The sequence below is a fragment of the Lepisma saccharinum genome, chromosome 5 (genome assembly GCF_977018435.1).
Source record: "Lepisma saccharinum chromosome 5, izLepSacc3.1, whole genome shotgun sequence".
In the NCBI taxonomy this organism is placed as follows: domain Eukaryota; kingdom Metazoa; phylum Arthropoda; class Insecta; order Zygentoma; family Lepismatidae; genus Lepisma; species Lepisma saccharinum.
In genome coordinates, this window is record NC_139233.1 from 45745344 (window position 1) to 45764777 (window position 19434).

General features: G+C 40.8%; 1 protein-coding gene across 7 annotated transcripts in view; it reads right to left on the reverse strand.

Annotated features, from left to right (window-relative positions):
• LOC145988347 (lipase member I-like) overlaps positions 1-19434 on the reverse strand; it is an 82725-nt gene that overhangs the window by 4874 nt on the left and 58417 nt on the right. For 2 of the 7 annotated variants that reach the window (XM_083123217.1, XM_083123216.1), the window contains exons 4-8: positions 17877-18006; positions 14611-14712; positions 7884-8038; positions 5843-6091; positions 410-595 (exon numbers count right to left, since the gene is read on the reverse strand). In XM_083123217.1, coding sequence (XP_082979343.1) covers positions 410-595; positions 5843-6091; positions 7884-8038; positions 14611-14712; positions 17877-17992 — 808 coding nt within the window. In that variant the 5' untranslated portion in view covers positions 17993-18006. Of the gene's footprint in view, positions 1-409; positions 596-5842; positions 6092-7883; positions 8039-14606; positions 14718-17874; positions 18007-19434 lie in introns of those variants that run through there. The other 5 variants (XM_083123220.1, XM_083123219.1, XM_083123221.1 and 2 more) reach the window with 4 other exon arrangements.

A 19434-nucleotide genomic window follows, 5' to 3' on the forward strand; every position in this document is an offset into this window, starting at 1 on the left:
TGTATGATTGATTTGATTGGCTTGCTTTATTTTACTTCGCTTCTTGTGCTACGTTTGGCTAATTTGCGAAGATGGTTGATTGAATTGACGTTTGAAGTCCACCTTATTCACAGTAAGGCTAATCGGGACTGGACTTACAGTTTAAAGTGGGATCCGAACCACTATGTGCCTCCACCCGGTAATTTGCAAAGATGGGGTGAGTGAGTGATGACATGATGAATGGACACCCACAAACATACATGCCCGGGCCAGGATTCGAACCCGGTATCCCTGGCATCATAGCGCGAACTTCCACACTGTACTAATGGTAATTATTTACTTAATTTGTAGTGATATAGTGCGTACTCTCATAGTTTTTGCTTCCTTAAAAATCATCAGGAAAAACGATTCAATTAATCGAAGCACTTGCCTTTGGACACCTGACACCCGGGCTGGTTGCGTCCGCCGTTGGGGTAGAAGTCTGCGTGCCCCACGCGGGATCCGATTCCGAATACCCCAGCGTTCGTGTGGATGACGTCGACGAACTCGGCGTCACTGCGACACAGGCGGTCTCTAGTGTCGTTTCTTCTAAACCGAGGAAGGGCAGGATCCAATCCTAGATCGTAGAGATACGTTAGAATCTTGGTCTCTAAGCCTAGGCAGTTAGAAGTAATACTCTGATCTATATCTACGAACAACCTTATGCGGTTTATTTTACGTTCATTGACATTCTATCATTTCTACAGAAGCTAACTAACTAACTCTGTAGCCATCTTAAAGAGGTTTATGGCTACAGCAAACACAAGTCTTGCACCAGTCCCTATCCTGGACAATATCAATCCAACCTTTTCCATCTCTACCGATTTCCTTTAGGCCCATCTCAACGTTATCCCTCCATCCTCGTCTTCCTACAGGTCTCTGCTATGAGGTTTCTCAACAAGAATCCTGTAAACGTTTCTTTCCCCTCCCAGTACAGAACATTACGGGGTCATTACATGCCAAATGAACCAATTTCAAAATAATTGGTTGCATGACCATTTTAGAAAAAAAACATTTTTACTGCATACGTTTGTACATGTTTCTAGATATCAAAACCAGTGTTCAAGAAAAATTATTGTCTTTAGTTCTCCTGGGGCAGCCATTTTTCCAACATGGCGCATGGCTTTTTTTTGCTCATGTAGCACTTTTCACAAATCTTAATATCTCAAAAACCATTAGAGCTAGAGACCTGAAATAAAATTCGTTTTGTAGCTAATGAAATATGCTTTCTATGTATGATATTCAAGTATGTTTTGCTTAAAATTGCATCGTAAGTACGAAATTTATGGTGGAAATTGAGGTAACAATAATTAAAAAATTGGATTTTTAAGCCTGATTTTTTCAATGAAGGGGTTTAGTCTAAGGCTTGATATTTTTCATGTGTAGACCTGCCTGCAGGGTGTTTGTAAATAAAATATCAGTACTTAGAAATGCACCCCTTTTTTACAGCATGGCCGTTCATTGAATTTTGTCAATTTTTGAGGTTAAATATCTCAGATGGATCCTCTTGAAAAATTCTTAAATTTGACACAAAGAAAGCGCTGAATGAACGTAACTGACAGTAAAATCTCAACTTTTAGATTCAACTCGTTTTGGTCCATTTGTCACCTAATTTCTGACGGTGCAAAGTACAAGGTTAAACTACATCCCATAATGAAGTCTTTTCTTTCTCTTTTTTTTTTAAATTTGGGTTAAATAAAGCCTCAGAAAATATAGAAACATAAAGTTTTAATACTTGACTTACCATAAATTGAAATTACAAGGTATGATAATTGAAAATCTGCGAAATCTCATTGCAAAAGGTTTGATACTTACTCTAAGTATGGGATGTAGTTTAAACTTTCTTTGCAACGTCAGAAATTAGGTGACAAATTGACCAAAACGAGTTGAATATAAAAGTTGAGATTTTTACTGTGAGTTAGGTTCATGCAGGGCTTCCTTTGTGCCAAATTTCAGAATTTTTCAAGAGGATACATCTGAGATATTTAATCCCAAGAACGGACAAAATTCAATGAACGGCAATGTTTGAGCCCATGCTGTAAAAAAGGATTGCATTTCTAAGCACTGATATTTTACTTACAGACACCCTGCAGGCAGGTCTACACATGAAGAAAAAATCAAGCCTTAGACTAAACCCCTTCATTGAAAAAATCAGGCTTAAAAATCCAATTTTTTAACTATTGTTACCTCAATTTCCACCATAATTTTCGTACTTATGATGCAAATTTTAAACAAAAGATACTTGAATATCATTGAAATTATATTTCATTAGCTACAAAATGAATTTATTTCAGGTCTCTAGCTCTAATGGTTTTTGAGATATTAAGGTTTGTGAAAAGTGCTACATGAGCAAAAAAAAGCCATGCGCCATGTTGGAGAAATGGTTGCCCCAGGAGAACTAAAGACAATAATTTTTCTTGAACACTGGTTTTGATATCTAGAAACATGTACAAACGTATGTACTAAAAATGAAATTTTTCTAAGATGGTCATGCAACCACCATTGGATCGTTTGACATGGAATGACCCCACGTACAAAATTATATGGGACCAATTTCGTCCATATTTAATACGAGCGGATAGCGACAGCTGTAGCAACTGCGAAATAAATACTAACAGCACCAAACCTAGCCTGCCTAACCTTCTCTTATAGCAGAAACAAAAAAAAACCTGCCTGATCTATTCACATGTTCATTTCTGCTATTGGATGCATACGTGAGTAGGTTAGGCAGGCCATGTTTGGTGCTGTTAGCATTTACGAGGGACATGTAAAAAAAGGGCCGATTGGTTATTACAGAGAATAAAATCAAGCGAGAAAATTTTAAAAAAGGGCCGATTGGTTATTACAGAGAATAAAATCAAGCGAGAAAATTTTAATTTTGATGCTATACAAGTGCACACCCTGGCTATCCTTCTACATAGTCACCATGACGCTCCAAGCATTTTTGGTACTGGGGAACAAGTTTACGTAGACCCTCTGCGTAGAAATCTGCCACTTGGGATCAGTCGAGAACTGATGTCTTGAGAACTTCACTATCATCGAAACGTTGCGAAGCAAGCCACTTTTTGAGATGAAGGAACAGAAAGTAATCACTTAGGGCAAGATCGGGACTGTATGGTTGGTGATTAAAACGTTCCCATCGGATTTTTTTAATTGTCGCAACAGTACGGTCAGCTGTGTGTGGACTGGCGTTGTCATGAATAAGCAGAATTCCAGACCGTAACATTCTTCTTCGCCGGTTTTGGATGGCACGTCGCAGATTAGACAGTGTTTGGCAATACTCACCTGCTGTGATGGTTCGTCCCGGTTCCAGGATTTCCACGAGGATTACACCTTTTTGGTCCCAAAACACGGTTTCCATGATTTTGGGATGTAATGGTGTTTGCTTGAATTTCTTCGGTTTCGGTGAACCGGAGTGACACCATTGCATGGATTGCTGCTTCGACTCACCAGTGACGTACGATATCCAGGTTTCGTCTCCAGTCACTATGTGGGAAAACAAGTCATCCCCATCCTTCTCCTAGCGGGCCAAATATCATGTGCTGATTTCATTCTTTCATCTTTGTGAGTGTTAACATTTTTGGTACCCACCTCACACACAGTTTGCGATAACCCAGATTGTCCGTTACAATGTTTTATCAGACACTTCAGGAAACTCCTTGCGTAGATTAGTAATGGTGAAAGAGCGATTGGATCGCACTTTCTCATCAACACGTTGCACAAGTTCGTCCGTCTGAACACTAGGCCTGCCTCTTCGCTCGTCATCATGAACATTTGAATGTCCTTTCCGAAAAGCACGGCACCATTGTCTTAACTTTCCTTCACTCATTACTGTTGGTCCGTAAATGTCACACAATTCCCGATGAATGTCAGCTGCACTCAGTCCTTTTGCGTTGAGAAATCTAATCACCGACCTCACCTCGCATTTGGCGGGATTTTCTATTACAGCAGCCATTTCAACTTCCTGCTACTCGCACGTAAGCACCTCCACACTGAGAAATGTACCTCTGTTGCAGGCACAGAATACTAAAGCATGCTTCCGTGCATGCGCGGCTTCGTCAGTGTTGCCAGTCCCAAGTAAAAAATTATCGGCCCTTTATTTTTGACATGCGCCTCGATTTCCCCTGTTGCTATAACTGTCGCTATCCGCTGGTTATTTATTGCTTTTGATTTCAGACTGGCTCACCAGATGTCACTTGTGCTTATATTCAAATTCTATTGTTGTTGTAATGGTCTTTATGTTGATTGCTAACGTTAGTGAGTCTGTGTTTAGAGTCTGACTGGTGTGTAGAGTTTCATAAGGTTATTTTAGAATCGGCCGGAAATCAAGACGACGTCAAGAGAGATTATGACGCATTTCGCTACTCACCAAAGTTGATTATACAGTACAGGGTGGAGCATTTTCGACTACCTATTTTATAATGAAGACAGATGATTTGCTGATTACATTTACTTTTATTCTTCATTTCTAGAACAAACATTTCACCTTTGGATTACATTAAATGCATACATGAACAATGTTCACACAATTATTTCTTGAAGATAATATATTTCAAATGACGTCCCTGGCAGGCAACACATCATCAGTTGTCTTCGGTCTGGTTGCAAAAACTTTCTCTTTCAGATAGCCCCAAAGGAAAACAATTGGGGCACTTAAGTCTGCTGATCGCGGAGGCCATGGAATGTCACCAAATCTTGAAATAATGCGACCCTGAAAAAACTGACGTAGTGCACCCATGCTGAGACGGGAAGTGTGGGCTGTTGCCCCATCCTGTTGAAACCATACACTTTTATTTGAATGTCTGAGCATGACGCCTTGCCGAACGCCGAGGACTGCGAACCACAGCAAAGCGCACAGGTTCAATGTTCTCTGGTGTTCTGACTGTTCTTTTTCTCCCATGCGGTTTATTTCGAACACTTCCAACTTCACGCCCTTGCTTCAACCATTCATTGATTGTTTTCCTGTTAGGAACACTCGTCTACGGCATTGTTGATCATCATACTCCCTGCGGAATGCACGTTGCACCGCTACAATTGACTTTATCAACACGAACTGCTCCACACAAAAATATACGTTGCTGTAGAGGCTAACGCTCCATTGCTACTGAAATCCAATGTCACAGTGTACACGAGGCAGGAGGAAACCGCCCTTCCAATGCATTTATTTTGCAGTGTTGCCAACCTCAAAGTGTGTAGTCGAAAATGCTCCATCCTAGTAGCTTAAGTCTTCATTGGAACGCCAGTTCGGTATCTTTGACACAGCTCGAGAGGAAGCTTACCGCACGCGTATCTGGTTTCGAGCCAGCAAGTGCTTTTCTGAAAAGCAGTGTTGTCACTTTTACCTGCAGTATTTATTCATTCATTCATTCACTGCGACGTTATACTCCCAAGGTCTCCACACTGTATAAAACTAATAGCACAACACAATAACACAACCTAGCAAAGATAACGCAACCGCAACCTAAGGTTGAGAAATCTCTAAAGAAACTGACTTGGCAACATCTCAGTTACTCCACGTGGACTTGACAAGTGCTGTCAGTTCCTTAAACGGACGCTATTGGTGGGAAAGGTTTGAGGGGAGGATTTACTGGGCTTCACGTGGATTCCATGTATGGTTGTCAGAAGTTTGGAAGTTTCTTTGAAGAAAAAGTAGCGTTCAGATAAGGACTGAAACTATACTGACTAACTTTGTGGTCACGCAAGGGGAAAAAAGGGCATAGCAGTCGTTTTTTTTTAGATGGATAGCAATAGTAAACAAATTTTCTTTTATAAGCTTGTGATTCTTAATAAGCTTTGCATGAAATATGATATTGAGCTCTCTCACCTGTGATGCGACAGAGTGTTCCAAAAGTCACATGCTTTCCAGTGAAACCAGCAACGTGAGCGCCAAGGCTGTATCCAACGACGTGTATGAGGTAAGGCCGGACTCCGCTTAAGACGAGATAGTCGATTAGTTTTGCCGTGAATTTTCCGACAAACCTGCCGTTCTTAATCGCCTTGTCATAGCAAGGTGGTGTCGCCAGGTCGCCCCAACCGACCACGATTACATTGAAGTCGGATTTGTTGAGGTACGCTGAAAAAGTATAGGGTGTTAAGAAAGTTTGTGGTCTAACATGACGAAGCAGTGTATCCAACTCAGAACAAAAGTTTAATTAAAAAAAAAAACACGTACCAGTTATTGAGAAGAAAAATAGAAAAAGCTTACCAAGCTGGTCCTCCGGCCAAGATTTATATTAAAAATATTGATCGAGCTTATTAAACAGCAGTGTGCAGCTGTTTGAAAATTCAAACCCAAGATATTTAATCTGGGGATTTCTTTATGGATGGGGTGGTGTTAATAAACGTGAAAGTGTACCAAAATTAAAACTTAGATTCTGGTTAGGGTTAAATTAGCACACATTATTCAATTATCTGATATTTGAATTTTTTTTTAAAAAAATCTTCAAATCACGTTACAAATTTTCATTGAAATGTGTGAATGGGGGTGTGGGATTTAGTTGTTTAGTTAATATATGTTACCGGTTATAATAATAAAAACTTCTTCCTGGTACATACTAATACTACTAATAGTAATACCTTATAATACATTTTTAGATTTACATATTTAATAGTCGCCTCGGCAACCGAGTGCTGGACTCACAATCCTGCCATTGACGGTCCTAGGTTCGAGTCTTGGTGTTGACATGGACGTTTCTTGTGAAATGTTCCTTCATCATTTCCATCAATTCACCATTTATGTTCATCACCAGTGGCAGAAAAATTACGCTAAATAATAAAAGTGTGCGCATAAAGGTTATCTAATAATTAGTTTGGTAACATTAGTTCAAAATTCACTGTATGCACTGTTGGGAATCGAGGCCGATGCAACATCATTATGTTAGATGAGGGTTCCTCAAATAAATGTAATGTTTCAGTACACATTCTATTATGCGTAGAAATGTCAAACATACTTATTTTGCAACGTACCAGTGACGTGGCAAAGGAGGCGCTGGTGGGGATTTATAGCCAGTTTTTTTTTTTTGGAGGGGGCTATTGGGAATCAGTTTTCCCCACAAAAAGGAATGCTGCATGTAGAAGAAGATGACTAATTTATAAGAAAATGGTGCAAGGACGTCGCCATTGGGTGGGCAAGGGTGGGTTGTGGACCAACCTAAAATCATCTCCTATTCACTCTAATAACCAACAGGAGAAAGTTTCAGAATAATTTAGAGTAGCAACCACACACAAAGATAGAGAAACAGAGGACAAAAGGAACCACGGAGAGAGAGAGGGAGAGAGAGGAAGAGGTGAAAGAAAGAAATAAAGTAAATGAAGGAAATGGGAGAGAAAGAAAGATCGGCTGAAAATTAAAGAGAAATGCATATTGAGATACAGAAACAGAATGAGAAAAAAAGAAATTCGGAAACAGAGGAAGAAGAGAAAGGGAAGAAAAAAGTGAAAGGAGAAGGGGAGAATGAAAACAAAATGATTGAAATACAGAAATAGAGGAAGAAAGGAAAATAAAACACACACACAGAAGAAGATTGGGAAACAGAGGGAGATGGAAAGAAATGAAGGGAAAGGGAAGGAGGGAAGAAGAGGGAAAAGAAGAGAGATGGGGAAGAAAGAACGACAGAGAGAGAAAGAGGGACAAGTTATAAGAAATAAGGAAGGAAATTAATAGAAAGGGAAACAAGAAGAAATAATGAGTTACAAGGAAGATGGAAAGAGGGAGATAGAGAGAGAGAGAGAAAGAGAGAGAGAGAGAGAGAGAGAGAGAGAGAGAAAGGAATGTCCAACAAAGCAGAGCCACACCACTGAAAAGCAGATATAACCGTTCCTGTGAAATCCTAAGCTAACCTAATGGAAGTGCTGCGTACTCTTACCCGTTGTAATTTCATGTATGTTCTTGTTCTTGATAGCTCCCGAGAACCCGTGGATAAGAATCTTGGTCGGGTTGTTCACATCGAAGTACTTGGATTCGATAAAACCAGCTCTGTTCAAATCACTGTTCACTCTTCTGTAAGACGCGCTGCTGTTGCTGCAATGAATAGTACAAAGACCAGATAGAAATCGAGCATCTGGAGACCTACCTACCTCAGCTACTCACGTAGACTATTCAGCCTAAAAGTACAGGTTGTCTGATAAGTCAATACCTATTTTAAAGTTGGTAATACATAATGTAGTAACCATATATGGTAACTATATCAAGTAATGAAAACTAATACTGCACCATTATGTTGCAGGTAACTGAACATGCCACCCCAGTGCCGGATCTACAACCCGCAAAACCCCGCAGTACGGGGTAAGGGGGGGGGGGGGGCGCTCAGCCATTGCCATAGTAGAGGGTTTCGTATATGCGCATATAAAAAATAAACTAGTTACTCAGGGGTACAGAAACGAATACAATATATACAGGTAAAGTTAAAGTTCCCTGTGCATGGCCCCTTGCCATGGAGGCACATTTAGGATAGGGCCCCACATATTTTCTATGTCGACCATCTTGGAGGTGATTTGATTAACACCACGCTGCGGCCTTCTTTAACCCCCCACACTCGGGGCTGGCTGGGTGGGACCTAAAGTCGCTTTATGCGGGGGACAAAGCCGGAAAAAATCCCAGCTTAGATAACCCACCCCACATTTCCCGCGTACCAGTCAGATAAGAATCAAATCAGGCTGGAATTTCACGAGAAATGCAGTGGTGAAGATTTCTTCAACCTATCTTTAATCAGGAAAAAGGTTATTACTGCGTGATTGTAACAAATGTATAATTTTCCAGGTGTGAGAAAACAGTGTCCATTTAACGATTTGAGCTGAATTCAATATGGCGGACGTCCGCTTGAAACACACCAATGTGATGCCGTTTTCTTAACCACGATTTTTTGGGTTGCGCGTGAAATTTGCGATCGATTATATCAGTTGGTGCCATGCTATTCGTTATACTTTGAAGAAACAGAAATCAGGTGGCCATTCTGACCCATTTCTTGAGTCTGGAGAAGGGAACAAAACCCCAAAAATCTCAAAAGAAAAGTATTTTTGTAGTATAGCATCCATCTGCATTCTTGGGCACTCCGCTAATGGTGAAACATTGCCTGAAACACAGCTACTTTCCCCGTTATCAATAGCAGTGTACGAAATTAGAAGTCGATTTCCTATTTTGGTGCTTTTACTAATCTATCAGGTCGCCAAAAATTAAATAAAACAAAATACAAAACAAAATAGAAAAAGTCCTCAGGATTGAAATCCTGGTGAAGGTATAGTTGACACTGTTTATCCTATCATCTATTTCCTCATCGTCGCGATTAACAGCTACGTGAAATAACTAAAATGGAATTAACAGGGTTACATTTCTCAAGTAACTGTAACTCATCTACTTTTAAAACAGGAATTTTCAAATACTGATATGTTCCCCCTTCCACACACAAAAAGCAACCTAACTTCCGAATCACAGAAAACCTTGGCCTTGTACAAAGACAGGGATCCGTACATCAATGGAGAAGAAAATTATTATAATATTGCGAAGTAGAGAGCGGGCTAGCAAAGTCTCTGAACGGTGGAGTAATTTTTGAGTTTGGCAACACTTGACGACAATAACAACCAACGTAACATCCTCTTCTTCCTCCTTTTATATACGCTCCACTGTAAACTTCCTGTCGTGATTCGTTCAATACACCTAATTTTTTCCTTCTTCTCCTTGAAATCACCCGGAGCTGCAGCGTGCTACCGCTTAAACCACCTCCGTTGTCGTATTCTTGGAAACACTTAGTAATAAAATAACCTTCAGCTACTTGTTCCATTCATTCTCTGATAAATTTATGAAGGAAGCCTCTGCTACTATCAGCGGCAGTTCAATGTCATACAAGAATCTTCATAGCTTGTATCTCAGTCAATAAGTGTAGGTTCAATGTCATACAAGACTCTTCAAAGCTTTTATCTCAATCAATAAGTGGTAGTTCGGTTCAATGTCTTGCAAGAATCTTCAAAACTTGTATCGCAATCAATAAGTGGTGGTTCGGTTCAATGTCATAAAAGAATCTTCAGAGCTTGTATCTCAGTCAATAAGTGTAGGTTCAATGTCATACAAGACTCTTCAAAGCTTTTATCTCAATCAATAAGTGGTGGTTCGGTTCAATGTCATGCAAGAATCTTCAAAACTTGTATCGCAATCAATAAGTGGTGGTTCGGTTTAATGTCATACAAGAATCTTCATAGCTTGTAACTCAATCAATAAGTTGCGGTTCAATGTCATGCAAGAATCTTCAAAAGTTGTATCGCAATCAATTCGGTTCAATGTCATACAAGAATCTTCAGAGCTTGACAGGGACAAGTTTTTGCTAATTCAAAACCATGGAGTTAAACGGGGGGAAACATAGTGGAGCACCCCCTCATCGCCAGATGATCCCAAGGGTAAAAACACGATGAGGCACAGAGACCCTTGCTCATCGCACGGAGTCCGGACAAGCCATGAAAATGTCACGATATAATGAATGAACCGGCTGTCGGACAGGCACATTGACCGCCATCGCACAAGCATGCAAACGACAATTCTGTCAAAAAAAAAGTGGGGAAAAAGGAGGGCATCTTCCAAAAAAGGGAGAAGTGACCTTGAGTGGACAAATCACAGAGCCTTCCACTTGAAGCAAGGGACCCAAGATCAAACCGTGTTTGTTCCTGGGAACCTCTCGCGATGAGCGGGGCTCCACTGTTTTCCCTCGTTTAACTCCATGGTTTTGAATTACTGGAAACTTGTCCCTGCGAGTTTCTGGCGACGTGCGACGAGCGATGTGCTTCACTGTGTTTTTACCCTAGAACAAACACGGTTTGATCCTGGGTCGCTTGTTCGCAGTGGAAGGCTCAGTGATTGGCCAACCCAAGGTTAACCCCCACCCCAACTCCCTTTCCTTTCCCTCGAAGCAACCCTCATTCCTTTTCACGTGCTACTGTGACATAAAAAGTAGGGACTAAAAAGGTTTAAATATGAATGAAATGAAAGCTCAATTGGTCACGGTAAATAGAGATAAACTTGCGGTATGTAATAAATTGCATTAAATTAAAAAACAAAAACAATTGAAGAACGTATCTTCATAGGTCTGCAAAGAAAATATTTAAGTGTCCTTCTTTTAAGAGCATGAAAAGATTCATGGAGTCCGATATATCCCAACAATATTCCTAATTAATCATTTTAACTGAATTTCTATATTCGAGGTCTCTTTTCTGCCGCTTTGGCTAATTGCGACGAAGAGGTTGAGCGATGATTAGATGCAATTGATGAAGGGACAATCACAAAGAATACCCTTGCCCAGGCCGGGGCTTCGAACTCGGGACTCCTGACATCGTAGCGCATGCTAACCACTCTGTCACGGAAGTCCACTTTACTCTCGTAATCACCACCATAATGGCACCATTAGTACAAGACTCATAGTATGTGCCACAGAATAATGTGCAACTAATGCCTTTAAATGAACTTGTAGTATTCTCAGGTGTGAATACCAGTATTATTTATTTACACAAGCCTTACGCCAAATGAAATATGTGGCCTCCCCGATGGCGCAGTGATTGCGTCGTCGCCTTGTAATCAAGGGGTCCCGGGTTTCGGTGGAGGTACATAGTGGTTGGGATCCAACTTTAAACTGTAGGTCCAGTCCCGATTAGCCTTACTGTGCAAAAAGTGGACTTAAAACACCAAACCAATCAATCAAGACGAAATGAAATATTTAAATTAAGAGTAAAAATATCAATAATGAATATAATTCCAATGCTACTCGTATTAGCAACACTATATGTATTTGTAGAATCATTGTTAATTCCATCCAATAATTATTTTATTCGTTAGAATTTTATGTGTTGTTTCAACCTCCGTGGCGGAGTGGTTAGCGCAGCGCACCACAACGCCAGAGATCCCGGGTTCGAATGCCGGCAAGGGCATGGATGTTCTTTGTGAGTGTCGTATCATCAATCGTCCTTATCTTCGCGATTAGCCGAAGGTGGAAGAAAAGCGAAGTAGGCCTAATATAAACTAATATGGGAGGGCGAAGTCGGGCGATCACATTTTACTCTTATGCTAATTGATAATTTACTTTTAATTACCTTGAGGAACAGTGTGGAATTTATGCAAATGCAGAGAAGGAAGAAGGGGGCCCCAGTACTTTCTTTCTGCATATCTTAAAGTTTTCTTTAAAGTGTATTCACACGAAATATTCGAAACTAATGACAAGACAATCTTCACTCACTATCACTGGACATTTTATCTAAAAGAAAATTACATTAATAATGTAACACGTCCACCATTACCGGTCAACTGAAAGAATTGGGGGCAGTTCGAGTGGAACGGGAGAAGCCTTGTGCGATGGTGTTCGAGGTGCCTGTCCGACAGCCGGTTCATTCATTATATCCTGACATTTTTATGGCTCGACCGGGCTCTGAGTTATGAGCAAGGATCCTTGTGTCTCCCGTGTTTTTACCTTAAGCCTAACGTGTTTCTATCATGACCAATTGTACTCAGCCTAACTCCAGTGTTGCCACATTAAGGGAAATGTCCTTTTTGCAGGGAAATTCGGACCGTCACTTTTCTGTATCTTCGGATAAATGTAACGATGAGAAATAACGATTTAATGGATTCCTGACCATGATTTAAACCTGGCACATCTGACCAGAAAGCGATGAAGCTGACATGTATGTGAAAACATTTTTTTCATTCATACGAACATGGACAAATAGAAATTTTACTACTACTAATACTACTACTGCTGCTACTATTGTACCACTGCTAATAATTATTATTATTATATAATATTATTATATTTGTTTAGGTGAAGGGAGAAAATAGTCCAAAAAGGGAAATTTTGCCCCTTAGAAAGGGAAATTGTGCCCTCAGATTGTGGCAACACTGCCTAACTCCCTCTACGCCCTTATTTGTGAACATGAGGTCAAGAATTACACACACAAACACCCCCCCCCCACACACACATATATACATTATACGAATATGTGTATGTATGTATATAATGTGTGTGTGCGTGTGTTCGCGCACATGTGTAGAGGTAGCCCTTTGTTAATACTCGTATTTTGCGGGGGTGGAAAGGGGGTGGGGGCAAGACTTGTAGACCCAGTACTGCCACCAACGATTAACACAGAAGAGTATGCAAGAATGGCTGGAAGGTACGATGTATGGAAATCGGTAGTCAAAGTCCAGCGTTGGTGGAGAGCTGAGAATGGTCGAAATGCAATCATCAAAAATTGTCACAGTAAATTGATGAGAACAGGTTCAGTGTTGGATGGGCGACATACTGGTCTACTGCTTTATGAACTAACGCACATTAGAAAACCCGGAAAAACTGAACCTACATATTTATTTAATGAGATGGATTTACATGATATGAATAATGTGATCGGCCGGCAAAGTGATGACGCATACTCAAAAAGTATAGTATCAATATTTCATCTTCATGTATATAATAGTTTCCGTGAATAAGTAACATGAGGTTTCGTCAATTGTCTACATATGCGAACTTCAACTTCCTGCTTATATCTTGTGACGAGATCATTACTGTTCAACAAAGGCGGCGATTAGAGGGGGCATGGGGGAGCAATTGCCCCCCCCGGTCCTTTTGGCTCCTTGCCTCCCCAGTTTTGGAACCCAATCGTCGCCTCTGCTGTTCAACATGGAAACTTGGAATTAACGGCAATTGAAAAGGAAGCTTAGTAGATTAAAGGTAAAAAAAAAAAAAAAAAAGGTAAAGTGTTCCCCTGTGCATAGCACCACGCCATGAAGGCGTATAGGGGGTGTGGGGGTAACGCCCCACACTTTCTTGATCCGGTCGTGAGTGGGGGTGATGTGATCAGCATCACGCCCCTAACCGCCTTTACCCCCCAGGGTTTCCCCCAGGTACCCATGTTATTCGACGCTGGGTGGGCGCCGGGGCCGCTTTCACCGTTAGAAAAGTTCCCGGATTTGAACCGGCCGGGGATCGAACCCGGGACCTTGAGCATGGTAGTCAGACGCGTTACCGACTGAGCCACCGCGGCCACTTAGTAGATTACGATAGCAAATGAACTTGCAATACAGAAGCAGAAATCGTAACTCCTTCTCTTGCCGCATAGCGCTGTAACTATGTACCGAATCAAAAGCGAAGTTTATAAGAAAGAAAGCGCATATCGTTCCGAGTAGATTGCAAGTTATTTTATGAGTTTATTAAGTCAGAAGTTTCGTAATAAATCATAAACGAAATATAATTCATTTGGATAGATGTCGCTAGTTTTCATATTCCTTCTTCCTCTCTCTTGTGGGCGCTTTTTCAAAGAAAATGTTCAGATTTTACTTTCCAATTTTACATAATAATCAGTGTTAAGTGGTATTAAGTGCCTGTTAGTGTGAAATATTAGCTAGTTTTATTTCTGTTAAATTGCAATTGCACACACTCGGATAATCATAATTTAAATATGTGTGTTTGTCACATTAGTAATAACTAGAAACCCACTCGCTTTCTCAGATTCTCTACCGTTATGCGCGGCTTTGTGGCTTGCTCCACAACTTCCCGGGACAGAGTACTACAGTAAATCCTGCAAAATGAATAACTAGAGCGAGAGTTTCAATTGTTTCATTTGCTTACTTACTCGCTGGGACAAATGCAGCTGACATCCACCAGGGGAACTTCTGGGTTCTTGATGTCATGGCGGAAATTCACTTTTAATTCCTCTGGTCCGTCTGTGTTCTTCCTCCAACCAATAGGATTCGAGAGAAAGAGAGAACAATCAAAGCAACTAACAATGTAAATTTTATTATTATTATTTATAAGGCTGTACAGCATTCTACACCAAATCACAAACACAGCGTGTTTCAAAAGTCGCGCAAGCCTAACTTTGACTGCCTGTAACATTAAAACCGTGAGAGATATTTACACCGGGTTGCTGCATTATAAATCCTCATCCATTGACATATATTTCAAAGCTTTACATTATCAGTTGAGGCCATATTATAATACTATATAATTATACGGGTGTCCCAGAAGTCTTTCCCTGATTACAAACTTTATTCATATCTGGTATATGCAATGTAGAGATGTGAAAGTGGTGCCAAAATGTTGGAAAACTAACCAAGTTTATTTGTTGCAGGTTTCAGTAATGTGGCTGTAGTGTAGCAGTGTCAGTGCCAAGGAATCCGGAATTAATGCTCTTGACATCGGGTGGCATCTTTCCATACAATGTTTCTTGAACTTGACAGGATTTGGGAATGAAGATAAATTCCATTTATTATATACCAACTTATTGATGGCAGATATTCTAGACGAAAGAATTCTGTACATTTGAAAGTTCCTCTGCACTGTTATTGGTGACCGGGTCTTATGATACCAGAGGACATGCTGAGCTTTTCCCTGATTGGTGAACATTTCCGGTTTTCTGGGCACTGACACTGCTACGCTACAGCCACGTTACTCAAACCTGCAACAAAAAACTTGGTTAGTTTTCCAACGTTTTGGCACCACTTTCACATCTCTACCTTGCATATAGCGGATATGAATAAAGTTTGTAATCAGGGAAAGACTTCTGGGACACTCGGTATATAATTCTTATATTTACATTTATAATTTTATATTATAATTATATAAGTTAATCAGTGGCGGAAGTCAGAGTTATTTTTATCCAGAATGACACTTTTGAGTATTAAAAATACTTAAGAAATTATCGAAGGTTTATAATTAGACGTCTGATGACTGATGCAATATTAATCTATCATTTGGCAAATGTGGGTCATATAAAGCAAGTTATATGGGTTAAGTGAAAAAGTGCCATTTTAGAAGCATATCACCTTAGCTGGCAACACTAGCAGATCGTAATTTTGTCAACAGACGCAAGCAACATGTTGACCATATATTAGTAAAACATTACAGTACATAAACTACATGTGTATTGTTTAAATAATAACAACTCTCTCTGTATTTAAACAGATGCATCAAAATAGTTTGACCTTCACACATCTCAGCCTCTACATCAATTTTTGGCATCCATGGGGTTCTTGAGGACCGCCATCCACATGCTCATGTGTTTTCGTGAAATTCTGCAAGCCAAGCCTGTCGCAAGGCCAACGTGAGAAATAAAACAGCTTAATCGAATCACTGCAATGCAAGGAAAGTAGCTAGCTCCGGTGTTATGCAAAATGCTGATCTGTCCCTCTCATAAATGACTCAATGGGTTGCAGTATTCATTAGCCAAGCTGAGGTTAACAAGTAGCATGCATGCTATGACACGTGTTTATGAAAAGTTGTTCTCATGCAGGTAAATATTACATAACATGGAACCAGACGCGTTGTCACTGGGTGGGCGTGGGAGGGCTCTGGCCCATCGCGAATTAGTATTTTCCCCATTCACGAATAACAAGAGCACACACAGATATAGAAGAAAAGAGAGAGAAGTTGGACTGAAGGATTGCAGCAGACAAGCAAGGAGATTGAGAAAGTGAGAGAAACAGACAATAGGTAAGAAAGAAGGAAATAAGCAGAGTAAGAAGGAAATAAGCAGAGTAAGAAGGAAATAGAGCAACGGTGGGAGAAAGAGGGAAAAAGAAAGAAGCAAACAGAGGAAGGAGGATATAGAGAAGCAGTGGAAGAAAGAGAGAGAGAGAGAGAGAGAAAGAAAGAAAGAAAGAAAGAGGGACATAAGCAAATAGAGAAAGAAGAAGATAAAGAAACAGCGAAATAGAAAGAGAGACGGAATAAGACGAAGTAACAGGGGAAGAGAGAGAATGAAATAGGGAAACAAAGAAGGGGATAGAGAAACAGTAAGAGAAAGAGAGGCAGAGAAAGAAAGAAGGGAATAAAGAAACAGAAAAAAGAAACGGGTAGTAAGACAAAAAGTAAGAATGAGAGAAAAGAAGGAGAAACAGAACAGACAAAGAAAGACAATAAGAAAGAATGAAAAGAAATAGATAGGTAAACAGAGTAAGAATGGAATACAATAAAAGAAAGAGAAAGGTAAACATCAGATAAGTAGATAGATAAACGCTTAAAGAAAGTGAATGAGAGAGAGAGAGAGAGAGAGAGAGAGAGAGTGAGAGAGAAGAAAGGGAGCGAGAAACAGAGAATCGTAACAGCCATAACCAAAGCAGAATCCATCCGAAAAATATTCCAACCCTTGGACACTCCACAGAAATTCTCTGTCAAGGAACGTATTGTCAAGTGGGGGCAAATGGGGGATTCATCCTCCCTCGCAAAGCGTTCAAGGTAAAAAAAAAAAAAAGTAAAGTGCTCCCCTGTGCATAGCACCACGCCATGAAGGCGTATAGGGGGTGTGGGGGTAACGCCCCACACTTCCTTGATCCGGTCGTGAGTGGGGGTGATGTGATCAGCATCACGCCCCTGACCGCCTTTACCCCCCAGAGTTTCCCCCAGGTACCCATGTTATTCGACGCTGGGTGGGCGCCGGGGCCGCTTCCATCGTTAGAAAAGTTCCCGGATTTGAACCTGCCGGGGATCGAACCCGGGACCTTTAGCATGGTAGTCAGACGCGTTACCGACTGAGCCACCGCGGCCACTAAGCGTTCAAGGCAAGGGAATATTTTCCAGTCACCCCCCTCAGTGGCGGATTAACCACCTGCTCCCTCAGAAGCGGCGGATGACTTTTTCTATAACCCCCACTCCCCCGTCTTCATTGAAGACCTTCTGTTAGCTTCTAACGTCTCGAAAGTTCGACCACAGCCTTATTCCGTGCCGCAACAGCCTTTGAGTCTATCTACTAAGCGGGTTTTCAGAGGTCAACCACACGGGAGCTTCCTATTCTACCTAGAAATGTATAAGAACCGAGAAGAAACGAGAAGTATTTCCAAATCCATGTGATATTTTACAGAATTATTCATACCCTCTCCTAAGTTTGATATAAACATTTACCTTGTGAACAAAAGAAAGCGAACTTGGTCCGGCGTGGGGGCATGGTAGGTGCCTACGAGGCAACGCCAGTGGCTGGACGGTCTATTTATCGGCGAATTAGCTTCTACCTCGGACATTGGAGTGGTGCAACCTGCAAGGTGAAGTACAGAATCTAAATAAATGAAGAACTTGGTTCAACAAAAGCGACATCTATACTATACAATTTCCCTCATAAAATGCTAGTAAAGAGTCGATGTCCTGATTCGAACGCCACTTTACTTCAAAGATAGTTCCGAAAGATCAGTTCCCTGTGTTACAGAAGTAAACAACCATCCCTCACGTCCGCGTGGAGCCCAGTATATCCTCCCCTCAAATCCTACCCACCAATAGCGCCCGTTTTAGGAACTGACAGCTCTTGTCAAGTCCACGTGGAGTAAATGCGATGTTGCCAATTCAGTTTCTCTAGAGATTTATTAACGTCAGATTACGGTTGCGTTATCTTTGCTAGGTTCTGTTATTCTGTTGTGCTATTTTTTACATACAATGTGGAGACCTTGGGAGTATAACATCGCAGTGAATGAATAGATATCTAAACTATGCAGGTAAAAGTGACAACAGTACTTTTCAGAAAAAAAAAACAGGTGCTGGCTCGAGCTATGTAAAAAATACCGAACTGGCGTTCGAATCAGGACTTCAACTATACAACACCAGAGAACCAGTTCGGTGTACGAGCGCTTCATGTCATGAAGTTCCCGGGTTCGAGCCCGATAATTTATGAAATTGTAGGACACCAAATCTCATTCTCGTCTCGATTTTACAGAGGCCCATCTCGTTCTCGGTATTGCCTACGGAAGTCTCGTTCCCGAATATCGAGACTTGTCTCGTCTAGGTAACATTCTAATGTTCAAGCGCTTATTTTAATGGGACGAACACGCTTCGCTCTGATATGACGATGTAAATGAGTGATGAGGAGGTGAGGCTCATGAAGGGACACACACAAAGAACAACAATGCGGTGGCGACCACTTGAACCGTAAGGACACCTTGTTGGCTTGGTACAGTCATGGACACTTCTTGATTGCAACGATTCCATCGAAAGTCAATGGCATTATTACAACCCAGAAATGTCCATTACTGTACACAAGGTGTTCAGGTCACTTTTTCTTATCGACGAGCAGGTTCGCTTTTATTCTGGCCTACCAGACATCTTCAGTTGTATAATGGGAAATTTAACTAACTACAAACTAATGAACAAACAGGCCACGCTACAGATTTCAATACACTAATACACTTCAGATGTCAGCACCATCGCCATTAAGGACACTGTAATTTCCTTACATAGGCATATGAACCGTCCACTTTACACATTGAAGCTGAATGTCGCCATCTCGCGTAGAAAATTACTGTCTATTGTCTTGGACTATTATACGGAACTTATGAATAATGCAGTGTTTTGGTGCAGTGGGGTCTTCAGTTCATGAGGTATTTTGTTGCGTCATGGCAAAATTATTTCCATAGAATGAATCGTGCTTCTAAGGTTCGACAAAAGATCAAGGATATAATCCTCAATGAACGCTTCT